General features: G+C 43.1%; 1 protein-coding gene across 1 annotated transcript; it reads right to left on the bottom strand.

Moving 5' to 3' along the window:
* Nucleotides 1-233: 233 nt before the first annotated feature.
* Nucleotides 234-11,920, bottom strand: SLC26A2 (solute carrier family 26 member 2). Its single transcript, XM_090020490.1, has 3 exons — nt 11,898-11,920; nt 2,743-3,373; nt 234-1,832 (listed from the first exon to the last, which is right to left on the bottom strand). Exons 1-3 carry the CDS (start codon nt 11,918-11,920, stop codon nt 234-236), a joined length of 2,253 nt encoding a protein of 750 aa, XP_089876616.1.
* Between the last annotated feature and the right edge of the window lie 1,459 nt (nt 11,921-13,379).

Here is a 13,379-nt window from a genome sequence, read left to right as displayed (position 1 = left end):
AGGATGTACCACTTCAGCCTTTCACCTAGTAATTGCCTTTGGGGTCCTTCCCACTGCCCCTCCCAATTCATTTGTTCATTCTCCTTAAATCTCCAACCCTTTCGGATATCATCCTGTTGCTAACATTGCCTTGGGGTGCTCTGCATACTCTGACTATAACAAGATTATAAAGAGGTCTGAGCTTTGCACTAAATGCATCCCTGTTGAAAGTGAATGAATCATCCTCCCCCTTTCTACAGATCAGCTGGGAAATTTGGGTCCTCCGAGATGTCCTGAACTTCAGAGTCAAGGAAAGCTGCCTCTTTTGCCTTGCTATCCTCAAACTGTCTCTCAGCAAATTGCACAGCATTGTGGATACTGTGGAAAGCCAGGTGCTCACAATCATCTGTTTTGCTGGCCCAGCCCCCATCCTGGAGCAGGCGCCGAATAGATGGGTTGCAATTGGCCAACAGGACCTGGATACCAACCTCCTTGTAGTCTTGACGGGTCTCCTTCAGCCCTGAAAGTCCTACTGTGTCAATGAACTGCATGGCCCCACAGTCAATGATTAAGGTGTGTATACCTATGGAGTGAACAGGAACCTCTGTTTTCTGGACTCCCTTCTTGGCAGACTTGAGGCAGCTAAACCTGGCAGAGAAGCAGCTGTTACTGTTGGCCATGGTTGCTTTGGCTTTGGCTTCAGCTTTCCGTTGTTTGGCAGAGACCATGGCAGGATTTACTCCAGTTTTCTGATAGAGCGCGCTCTTGAAGTAGTCCTTGTTGGCATAATAAAGGGAAGATTCAAACCTAAAGATCTTGATATTGGCAATGCTTCTGAGCTTCTTGTAAGTGAACTGATCTTCATAGATTTCAGTATTGCTGACCTTGCCTAGGAGAGTGGCTCTGGGCCTTTGGGTGCGGAAAATAATGCAGAGGAGGGCAAAGCAGACCCCTACCAAGAGTCCTATCTCTGTGGAGAGAAGTGAAGAGGCCAGCATGGTGACCCACCAAACCACAGAGTCCACCTTGCTGAGCTGCCACATCTTAGGAGTGTCCACAAACTTCAGCAAGCCCCCCCGAAGGTTGACAATGGTGACCACCCCCAAGATGCAGGTCTGCAGTGAGTAAAAGAGTGGGGCAATCCATAGCAGCACCAGCAGCAGCACCGCTGAGGTGACCAGACCTGAGAGCTGTGTATGGCTTCCTGTGGATTCCTTAAGTAGAGTTTTGGCCAAGGCTGCAGAACTGGCAAAGGAGTAAAAAAAAGAGGGGACCAAGTTGCACATGCCTATAGCAATCATCTCTTGATTGGCCCGGACAGCGTAACTGTACTTTTTGGCAAAGATTTCTGCTAGAGAGACGGTCATTGCAAAACCAATTATGGCAATGGGCAAAGCATCAATTGCCAGGCTGGAGAAAAGGTGCACATCTGGTATTGTGGGTTTCCTGAAGCCAGTGGGGATGGCCCCACAAATAGCTGAATTATATTGCCCTTCAAAGTTAAGGTAATATGAAAGCAAAGTGGCTACAATGACCACCACCAGTTCTATGGGGAATGGTGCCTTCATCTTGTCCTTATACCGGACATTGATTTCTTTGATTGGCACGATGACAGCCAAAGCAATCAAGCTAGTTACCAGGTCACAGATGTTGGTGTTCTGGATGTATCTGAAGATGTCCACCCATGTCAGGATAAGAGACCCTATCCCTTCGTGGCGAGGGATTTTCAACCCTAGGAGATACTTCATCTGGGAGGTAAGAATAGTCAGGGAGGAGCCAGTCACAAAGCCACTCAGGAGGGGTTCTGACAGGTACACAGCAATGAAGCCCAGCTGGAAAACACCCAGAAGGATCTGAAAAAAAGCCAATTTTACACTTAGTGCCTGTGTGAAAGTCTGCAGAGAACAAGGACACATTTCCATTAGCTTTCATTCTAAAGACATTGGCTATTCTATTGACTGGGCATTCACGAGCTCAGGCCGTTGTAAGGCAGACTATTATTTGAAGCAGCTAATCTGGGGACTGGAGTAGGTCTCTGGGTCCAGGTGCTACAATACAGAGCAGCCTACAAGATCCCTCCTGATAGCAAATAACTGCAGTTAGCTGACAGGGAAATCCAAAGGATTAGCCAAATCCCTAGGTCCCCTTTTGGCAGCACGGTTCTGCTCAGGCAGCCCAACACAGCATACAAATACCCCAAATTGCATAAAACCAATGAACCAAACACAACATTCATTTTTGTTCAGGATAATGAAAGTCAGGGGCAGGGCAAGAGCAGGAAAGATGGACTTGGAGGATACCATAGCCAAAGAAACACTGCTGGCACAAATCATACGTAGGAAGCTGTTATTCTCATGTAATTCAGAGCTCCCTAAAGAAGTTATGCCAAGAACCAAGTCAAGTCCAGGACTGGTATAGTGGAAAGATGGCTTACAACCATCTTTTCACACTTCTCAAATTCTTCGTTTAATACATGTCATTCAGCTTCAAGGATCTGGACTATTATCTGGTGGGAAAATAAATTAATGACCAAAATTCAGACCTAGATTATGGCTTTTAAAAATTGCCAGGTATCAAAGGTATTTAGATTTAGCGTTTTGGTTTGTACCATTTAAAAAGTTAGGAGCTGAGTAAGTACCATTATTACCAGCTATCATCTAAATCAAGACCTGTATTTTGAAGAGCTAGAAGTTTAGAAGTGTGTGTTTTAAGCAAGTCTCTACACCACAGAAGAGAAAGATAAACATAATGAAACTGCTTTACCTGGTAAAGACCAACAAGGAAACTTAAAGAAAGTCCCACTGTGATCGCATAGCAGCTTTTCTCACAGGTGGTCGTCCCATTGCTAGAGAATGTGGAATTCATTTGCAGGGCAAACCCACCATCAACTTCACCATACCCTGCTAGCTGAAGTTGCCGGTTCACCGACTGCCCAATCATCAGGCACAGGACACCAAAGGAGCCAACACTGTTGTGATGGGAGGTGGCCATAGCAAAGTAGATGATACAGCAGAAGAAGTTAGTGTAGAGTCCATAGATAGGATCTTGGCTTGCTAAGAGGGAGTACGATATTGACTGTGGGATGGCAACTATTGCCACCATGAACCCAGAGATGACATCCCCAAGCAACTGCTCTTTGATTTGGTACCGGGGAAGCCACTCCAGCACTGGGAACAGCTTGCAGAAGAAGGTGATGATGCTGTGGCGATTGCACTTGCAGGCTTCTTTGGCTTTCTTCAGGATGAGCTCCTTGGTGCCGAGGTCTGTAGGCTCATGCTCTTCTAACTTGACATATATGTAGTGAAAAGATGAATTTTGTAGTTCAAGGGAACTCTGTGCTTCTGTGTTCTGCTCAGCCTTCTGGGTGTTTGCAGTCTCCATTGCACCACAGAAGCTAAAGAAAGACAGCAGGAATGCTCACGAATATCTTCTTTGTTACTAGAATATGCTCTGCATAGCCCCAGGCCTCAAGTAGAGCACAAATAATCAGATACATGGAAGTTGCAAGGCAGTTATTTAACACAGTAAGAAAAAAAATACCTCACCTTGGAACTGGATGATCAATCTGATCTGAATAATGAACTGAGTTATCCACAGCTCAGCACTTTATTCAGTCATTTTCATAGTGGAAAAATGAGAGAAAAGCTAGTGCAGTTACCCTAAATCATAATATTTGTTTTTATATCCAATTCCTTTTGGCATATATGCCAACCCAAGGATGAGCACAACAGAAAATTAAGGCCATGGCTTGCTACAAATGTAGCTGAACTGGTAAAAAAATTTACAGGGGAAACTTCTGCTCTCAGAAAAGGTATTTCATCAGAACCAAAAACTACCTAAGGGAATATGTCATTCTCCATGAAATTTCAATTTGGGAGAAAAGAAGTGAAGAAAAAATGATTAGGTTGACATTCCAGTCAGCACGTCTGTAGTAGAAAGCTGTGATTTTTTTCCACAATAACTTTTCATTTAGAATGCTGTTAATATATTGACAAGTATATGAAGAAAAGATTGAAATCATGCACCTCAACAATATTTTCCTGAAATGTCACGTTGTGGAAAATTTGAAATTATTTTTGTTGTGTTTTGAATTGGAGCAAACTTCAAAATCATGGAATTCCCAAGAAATAGGAAATCTTGTGATTGCACAGCCCTGGTCCTAAGAAGGAGGAGGAGAATAACCCAAAGAGTATAGGCAGGCCAGGTTCTTTGGGTAGATGTGATATCTTTTATCAGACCAGCTGAGAAGTTGGAAAAAAGTTCTTTGCAAGCTTTTGGGCACAAGAAGGGTGACTGTGCCCGAAAGCTTGCAAAGAACTTTTTTCTAATTGCTCAGCTGGTCTAATAAAAGATATCACAATTACCCAAAGAACCTTGCCTGCCTATGTCCTTAGACCAATATGGCTACAACCAAAAATCCAGCAAAAGTGCAGTGCATTCTCTATGAACTGTGATAATATTAGCAAATTGTACTGAATTGTGAACATTTTCAAGACATCTCCAAAAGTGTCTGAATGCTCCCAAATAATGAAGAATACAAAACCTTGATTTGTGGTGAGCTGAAATTGAGGCTTTTATGTGTAAAAACTGTTTGCAAATTTTAACTAGCTCCCAGCAGCTGTTACTAATGCAATCTCAAATTTCAGGGAGGAGTTTGCTTTCAAACAAGCTACACCAGCCTGCAAACCATATGAATAGAAAGCAAAGAGGCCTCCACTACCCAAGCAGATGAAGTCAGTTGAGGAAGATGTTGCTAATGAATGTATGCAATGTGCCAATTATTTTTATGGCAATTTATGAAACTTTTTTTTCATTTTAATCAAAATTTCTTCTAAAAATTATTCAGTTTTTCAATAAGGGATTGAAAATTAGATGATTTTCAGAGGGGGGGGGTTTCTTTGCAAAAACTGCAGTTTATAAAAAACTTAGAGTTTGTGTCCTTTTTCATTTTGAAAAGAAGGACAAATTAATCAAATATTATTTTGGTTCATATTTTTGTTTCTAACAAAAAGTCCTGCTCTGCTGCAATTACATTCGGACAGGAAAATGTTGAGCACTCTAGAAAGCACGTATACTATAGCTCAACAGAAGGAGGGGGCAGGGAGTAGCCATTCAATTGCTGTATTCCCACTGCATGAATAAAGGGAGTTTTTAAAAAATGCCTTTTCCATTCTCCATCATGCTTTACTCATGGCATTCCTTCCTGGTAATTTCCACTGCAGCCAGAGAGACTGCCTCTGGCCAAACATTATCAGGAACAGGCAGGTTTTAGTCTTTAGAGTTGGTGATGGATTTAGCTAAGTGTCCCTTATGTTTGCCCTTGTTTAAGTAGAAATATAGTCTATTGGTGAGTTTTTCCCTGAAGTATCTAACACTTTTATATTGCAGTAATGCTACTTTATGTTAAAACACAAGCTGTTTTATGTCAGTGAGCCAGCTGGACTCAAGCAAAGCCAAGAAATTCAGAGCCAGGGCTTTTTAAATCACCCCATTTCACCCAAGACTGTAGAGCTACAATTGGAAAAGAAAACGCCAGTGGAAGCTGGCTCCCTTCCCCCTTCCCTCTGATCTTGTTCTAGGTTCCTGGCTGCTCTGTGGTCTCGGTGAAATTGCCTTAACTCCATCCCATGTCATGGGAAGTGGGAGATAGATGCCTTTCTACAGCAGTGTCCATGAAAGGCAACTTGATGGAAGAACCTCTGTAACTCCTACCTTGCTGCCTAGCCCACCCTCCTGCCTTAACCAGAGCAAAGGAAAGAGAAAGCTGGAGGAAGACTTCCAGACCTGGTTGTTGTTCCTCCGTCTGGGTTGTACCTCGCTCCTGTTAAGCAAAAATCCAGATTATTCACCCAAGCCCTCAGCCCTTTTATAGAGCTCTGACTGATCAAGACCCCGCAGTCTGCCAAACAGCCATATTGTGAAAACAAACATCATTCAAATGGGATATTTTGATGAAAACTTGTTCTGCTCATTATGGCTGATTGGAAGCGTTTAGACAAATACTCTTGGCGGTACTGCTAGTATGTGAAGATTATGTTTGCTAAACAAGGAGAATTGTGCTAAAGGAATTGCCCTATATGCTATCATGTCTTCCCTCAGTGTGCATTGGATGACTTCTCCACCTTTCTGCTTTCCTGATTTTGTGCCTGAACAGTTTTTGTCCAACTTGTTCCAATCCATTGAGCTTTTTCAAAACCCACCTCAAAAACCCCTTTTGCTGTGATAGCTACAGAAAAAAAAATCTTGACCAGTGTTAGGCTGCTTGTTGTGCTAGAGTAATTGCCTACTTTGCTGACAAATGTTGTTTCTTTTTTTCCCTTGCACTCCCCAGTCTGTATGTACTCCTCATTTGCCTCTCATCTTATACATAGACTGTGACTTCTAATTGCCAGCCACCAGCAATGGGAGTGCAGGACACAGCTGCCTTTCCACTTGTCCTTATGGGTTCATCACACTTGTGTTTTGTGAAAAACACTAGCTTCTAAGGGCCAAGATGTTGGTTTTGATTCATAAAGTTCTCCAATTTGGCCTAGTTAATTATTCATTAATAAGTTAATACTTCTAGTTAATCAAAGCCTGTTTGAGAATGTAGGATTGAAGATCAACAAGCAGAGCACGTGAGTGAAACTTGGAGGCCCAATACATCCTGGAGGGGGCAGTTAGATCTCCCATTTTAATTTTTTTTAACGCAAAACAAAACCTTAGGAAACTTCTAGAGCTCATGCTATAAAAGAAAGTTCACATAATTGTGGGGCGGGGGGGAGGCTGGTACAACTATGCCCCAATTCCCCTCCTCTCATACACACCGAGACTGGGCCATCAAGTACAGTGCCTAGGTGTTACAAGCTTCCGCTACATACAATTCCTTTCAAACACTGATCAGGTCCCATCTGAAAGCTTGTTGGGTATTTTTGCACCCAACTTCTTTTGGGAGTCTGTTCCGGTGTTGCCCTTCATATTAAATAGCTCCTGTCCCTCTTTGGTGCTTATTCCCTGGTGCAGAGAGTAGTCATATTCCCTCTTGGCTTTCATTCTCCAGCAGTAAAGAAGCCAAACTTTTGGTCTCCTCTCATAAAATAGGCTGTCCATTTCTCTGGTCTTCATAATTCCAACTCTGCACCTGTTCTTCCATCTTTCATGCACAATAATTACCAAAACTGTCTCCCCAGTGCCTTCCACAATGGTAATGATCCTTCACGAACTGTACTGGAAATATCGTAGGATCACATTTGACTTTCTATCTTTCCTCATCAGAAGCTGTTTAAATATCGCATTTTCTTCAAGAACAAAAAGAAAAATAAAAGGTGGATACGATGAAGTAATTCCAGTCTCCTTTCCTGTTGACCACAGATGCTGAATCCAGCAATAATTTAAAATTGCTTCTCACTGAACGGTCTGGGTCCTCAAAGATAATGGGACAGGTTCTCAGCTCGTGAGATGCTAGCTCAGTGATTCTCAACCAAGGTGCTGTGAGATGTTTTCAAGGGGCTGTTATCCAATATTAGAACTGTTAGGTATACAAACATGATTCACAAGATATGTACAGAAATGTCAAATAGAAAGTCAAAATATTTTTGACACTATGGATTCCTGAGTTTTTTGCAACAGCAGAATTGCTTTATTATTTTTCTTTACTCAAAAAACAAGTGGCATTTTCCAAGGGGTGGCTTGAGTCTCATGAGGGGTCTCTTGAGTCTAAAACAGTTGAGAACCACTGTTATAGCTCAAGGCAGCAATGTACACCCCTGCATGAAGTGCTGGATGGATAAAGCACGCCAGAGACCTGGAGATTGAAACTTTATTTTATTTGCTCTATGAAAAGTACAGGAAAAGAACTTAAAAGAAGAAACCCAAAACAACATTTCATGTGACTTACAGGACCTTTTGAATTCAAACTGACAAAAGGTCACCAAAGTTAGCCTGCCCAAGTGAAATCTTTGTTTTCAGATGCACTATTTAAAGTTGTTCTCTGTTGCCACCATAAACTCATTTAACTGTTAAACTCCCCATTCAGGGACAGGTTTGGTTGGAGAAGCTGCCACTACTAACTTGAACCAAGAAAGATCTGGATATTGCCTGCTAGAGAGATGGAGTGGTCTTCAGAGATATGCTACTGTTTTTAGAACAAGTGGATAGCAATGAATCTCCTAATATTTGTTTTGTTTTACCTCCTAATATGTGTGGTTGCTGCAGGTAAAGTGGTTCCTTAAGATGGACAAACAGGAGAAGCAATAGTGTCATTCTTGGTTGATTATATAATGCCATGAACTACAGCAAGGCAAAGCTTCTGAGTATATAAGTATCTAAGGCCTTGTCAATGATGGGAAGTTACAGTGAAATAACTGTAGTGTGTTTACCCTAAAGTGCTTGGTGTCCACACACAATCTATTTTTAATTTAAATTTCTCAGTGTATTAGAGAATAGTAAGTAATACTTCTTGAAGCAAGGGAAACTACCTGAGTGTATTCACTTTTAGATTCCTGTGGACACATTCATAACCACTGTGGATTTGGCAGTCCCCCAAATACCAATCCACAGTGAATTGCTGTACACCCTGTACCTGTGTGTGCTTCACTGCTCTCAGGTCTTCTACACTGGATGTCACCTCTCTTGTTTAAGTCTTGGAAGGCAGCCAAGCTTGCTTTTTTATGGACACCAGGTAATAATGAGGTTTCATACCCTTGGTAGCAATTATACCCTCCCTTCACAGACTGTAGACTCAAATGCTCTTTTCCATCCGGTCCCCTCTGGAAAAGACTCGCCAGAATGCAGAAATGTGCAAGATTCAGGAAAGGGGAGGAATATGAAAGAAGACCAAGCCAGGGAGACTGAAGAAGAAAGGGCACTCCTAGAACTTTTTCCAGTGCCAAATCTAAGGAAAAGAGGCTTGGCAGAAGAACCTGAGAACAAGAGACCAGAACAACATTACTGGTAAAGTTTTCACTACCACCCATTGTATGAGGAATAAGAGCACACATTTGCAAGAGATGCCTCCATTGAGCCTGAAAATGTTTGCCTGATTATTATCTATCAAACATCCTGGATGATATAACTGGCTCACAAAAACACACAGGAGGAGCCCTGGGCCCCGTGTACACAATGGGGTCTGACAGGAAGAAATAATCCAGATATCCAGAAACAGCATGACATGGGAGACATGAAAATTATACAGGAGGTCCCATACAAAAAACATTGTGGAGGACAGCTCTACTAGCAAGTGTTCTCTTACAATACACCTGCATTAGGGGGATTAAAACTATTTTTTCTAGGTGCAAGCAATTGCCTTGCTGGGCAGAACTAGGAGCCCCCTCTACCTACTCAACATTTTATCTCCTCCCAACTGCACGAAGTGCCACTCCCACCAGAAACATAGGGTTTTGAAGCTTTAATTCCCAATAGTATCATACTGCAGAACCATTGGTCACACTTGCTGCTTCCCTATCTATGTCTCTGGAAGTGGCCATAATACAAACAAGGCCCAGGAAAACAGCTGTGATAGATTACCTTTTGCTACAGATGAAGGACTCTATCCCAGCCCTCCAAACTGGGGTCACTGTTTCAATCAGTTTAGTTACAGGACCTTGCATAGCATGGGCTACCCGCCTTGGAGAAGAAGAACTCTTCCCAGCACATCACCTACAGCACTTTATGGCAAGCCATTTAGTGTTTGTGTATGTGATACCCAAAATAAAATGTCCAATGTCCTTATGATATGGTACTACTGCTGAATTACCTGGCCAGTTGTTGTGAATTTTAAAATCATTTAGAAAGTAAATTATGTTCATTTCAGAATGAGTTTGTGTAATTTCTGCCAAATGCTACTCCACAGTGTTTTGCAGCATGCTTGGACTGACCTTTCTATCTGCCTGTGTGTCTTCTACTGCTCTGGGGTCATGTTGACCAAATGTCACAACCCTGTTTGAATGCCGGCATGCAGCCAGGACCCATCCAATTGTAGTGACACACACCTGAAGTCACATAACTTTCTCAGCATTGTAACAGCCATGCTTGGGGATCTGCTTGGAGTCATGCAGAGGTCACTGATTTCCTTGCACTCTGGAGACTGCAGCTGGTTCAGTCTTACCCTAACAGCATCTAACAGAATGCTGATATGCAAGTGTATATAGAAGAAAGTAATGGAGAAGTCATGACTGGGACACTGCTCAGTGCTGCAGCATAGGGAAGGTGCTCCAGCAGATTTATTAAAAAGCCAGAAATGGAAACAGGAGCTCAAGGAGCTAGATAGGATGCTTTCCTGGAAGGCTACCACTAGGTCCCTTTATGTGGGAGTCAGTGCTGAAGGCATACAGGAGACAGTAGACTATGAGCTGATTGGGACTATGGTAAGATTTCCCACCAAAAACAAAATCTCCTCCCCACATGAGGGCCTAATAGCCTTGAAAACAGAGAGCTCTTGAAACTTTGATGAATACATGGGGGGAACATGCTGATGGTGTGTACTATACACTATATAAATAAAACAGTAAAGGGTTGGGAACTTGACATAGCTTTTGTCCTAGCTGTCAGTGGATTCCACCACTTCAGCTGGATGTGAGCAAGAAGCCTCTTTGAACCTAGTCAGCTTCTAACATCCTTTCCCCACACCAGTATCAAAACCCTTGAACACTGCAAATAGTATCATCACCAGGACCCCTTGGCTCTTCAGTTGATTGCAGTCCCAATATTTAAATACTCCCCAAACTGGACCAGCACCTACCCTGAATGACCCTTTTTTATTCCCTCCTACTCCTACGGCCACCTAACTCTCTGAAGCAGCACCCCTTCCCACTCTTTTAGTTAAGCTAGTTGTGTCACAGTGGGTTAAATTAAAAGCCCATGTTAATGTATGCATGGTTATTTAAGCAGCAAATGCAGGAAAAAAAGGCAATGTAAACAAGACTTTGCTTTGCAGTTTTTTATTGCATTTTATGTGCCAAAGCCCCTTTATCCCATGCACTGTCTCAGCCCAAAACACTATATTTTGCCAACCCGCTATATGCTGCCTAGCATTAGAACAAGGTTTATTCCCATAGGGTTCCTATGTGGGGAATAGTGAAAAACATCCTTATTCCACAATACCCGACACCAGGAAGGGATCCTGGGAATGGCATTTCAGAACAGAGTGAAGACACATTTTATCACTATGACCTTGGAGATAGGAATTATACTTGTTCTGTTTCTCATTCTCTCACCTCCTTCACCTGCAGCCTCCCAGAGAGGAACACTGTCTACTGGTCATCTTCTAGGGCAGGGCTGTCAAACATGGCTGAGAGGCCATATCTGGCCTGTGGGGCTCAAAGTTCAGGGGTGGTTGAGCAGAGGCAGGTCCCACCACTGAAATCCAGGATATGAAAACCTACTGGGGACAAGGTTTGGTGGTGGTGAGGGCTGCATTACCCCTACAGCCCCGATGCCGCTCACAGCTGCCGTTGCCACAGGCCTGGATTCAGCCCACAAGGAGCTCTGTGATCTGAATGTGGCCGGGAGGCAACAGAGTTTGAGACCCCTGCTCTAGGGCAAGGAAAGGAAGACCAAAGGTTAAATGTATGGGACCTTCTGTCAGATATATAAGAGAGTGCCAAGAAGACCATGGACTAGCAGGCATTTCTCTTTGCAGACAAGCAAAGGCAGAGAGCTGATATTGAAGAAAATTGCAACTTCTTATGCAAAGGCAGAAGAATAAATTTCTCGGACACATCCAGATGAGCGTGTACATGCTGTTTGAGGCACTGGAAACTACATGTTCTGAATGCACAACTATGAACCGTGCTGTAAATTTGCAGCACAGTGGCAACATTTGATACCAGGATGTCCCAGTATTAAAAAAACCTCAGAAATAACCGCTGGAAAAAGCAGCGCGGTGCACAAGGCAGCAGTGTGTGCTGCCAGAAACGGAGCCTGGCTGTCCAGAGCCATACTCTGGCTGCTGGCCAGGTGTCATGCGGCCAGATCAACACGGCTGCTGCCCTGGGAGGCCTGCAGGACCGCAGCTAAGACTACTGGGGCCAGCACCTGTGCTGGCCCCAGCCTCTCCTACCCCACCTGGGACAATTTGGCACACACTGCAGCACGCATGCAAGGGGCATGTCCTGGGGCACAAAGCAGTGGCACAACTATGTGATGCAGCAAACACATGCCCCTGCATGTGGGGATGCACCCCTTAGGTCCTTGGCACTTGGAGCCTAGAGAAATTCATTATACACAGACTGACTGGCACCAAAATAATTTTAAATGTATTAAAACCCGGTACTGTCTCATTTTGATGTCAGAAGAGAAATGCTCTGCAAGAGGAATGGACATTCTGTGCATCTCAGCAAAGCAGAAAGCTCCTGTCATGATCTATAATTGAATGCTCCCCTCATAGTTTCTGCTTGTGAGGTCACTTGAGGTAAAAGACATCTTAAGTTAATGGCTGGCCATGCAAACTAAAAATAGCTGTGTGTGTAACTAAGGGGTATGAATCCAGATCTTATGCTTACAGTAAGTATGCTTAGAATACACACACGGCTGGAAGCCAAGACCTCTGGAGTTCTGTTGCTGCTCTGGCTCTCGTAGCTCCAGCCTTGAGCAAAAATCATGCAATTTCCTGACTGCCTCTTCATTTGTAAAACTGGGTTAAGTCTTACATCACAATAATACTGTGAGGATTAAATGTTTGCAGAGCACTATCTCCTATGAGCATATGTTTACATTCAGAAATATTGATAATTTCTCTATTGATCATGTTGTTTATCATCTCCAATCATTTACCTTCTGGTCTGGGGGCTTGAGCCTGGTCTTCAGGGATCAACTGTGCACATCATTAAACCATCACTCAGTGTATTACAACTGGCTGTATGTGCCATATTTGAAACAGTACATGAGTGAACAGTGCTGTCTAAAGAGCAAGATTAGTAGGATGTGTACAGAAGTGGGTTTTTTGCCATTTAAAGTGCTTTACTGCTATGACTTAACAGAAGTGCATGGCTTTACTGCATTTTAAAAATGGGTACCGTGCTTTAAGTTAACCCTTGTTAAATGAGGTATTACATTTGAAGCACTGTATGTTACAGCACTTCAGCAACCTATAATGCCTTAAATAACTGCTGTACACTGGTCAAATTTCTGGCCAGCGGAAAGGCCCAGGAGGCTGCAAAGCACCCCTTGCCTCCTAGGCTGGAAGATGCAGGGAGGCTCAGAAGGCTCTGCTCTGCTCCCCCCCACCCAACACTGCACTGCTGTCATGTTTAAGAGTGCTATAAAAAGTGCTCTAAATTACAGGGCTGTAAAACATGCATGGAGCATCTCTGTACCAGGCTGTGGTTCATATAACATTTTTAATTGTACTTTAACACATATCATATATCTCCATCTTCTAAATACTCAGATGAAAAAAACTTAAACATTAACAACAGAAAATT

This window comes from Crocodylus siamensis, chromosome 10 (assembly GCF_052110815.1).
Source record: "Crocodylus siamensis isolate JL-2025a chromosome 10, ASM5211081v1, whole genome shotgun sequence".
Classification (NCBI taxonomy): domain Eukaryota; kingdom Metazoa; phylum Chordata; order Crocodylia; family Crocodylidae; genus Crocodylus; species Crocodylus siamensis.
The sequence above is the reverse complement of the archived record's forward strand: the minus strand, read 5'-3'. Positions and strand labels throughout refer to the sequence as shown.

Bases quoted from the DNA above. Each gene is read 5' to 3' on its own strand.
- SLC26A2 (XM_090020490.1), bottom strand. From the start codon at position 11,920: ATGACACCTGGCCAGCAGCCAGA. The intron at 3,374-11,897 runs GTATGGCTCTGG...GTCTTTCTTTAG, and splicing joins ACACCTGGCCAGCAGCCAGA to CTTCTGTGGTGCAATGGAGA. The intron at 1,833-2,742 runs GTAAAGCAGTTT...GCTTTTTTTCAG, and splicing joins TCCTTGTTGGTCTTTACCAG to ATCCTTCTGGGTGTTTTCCA.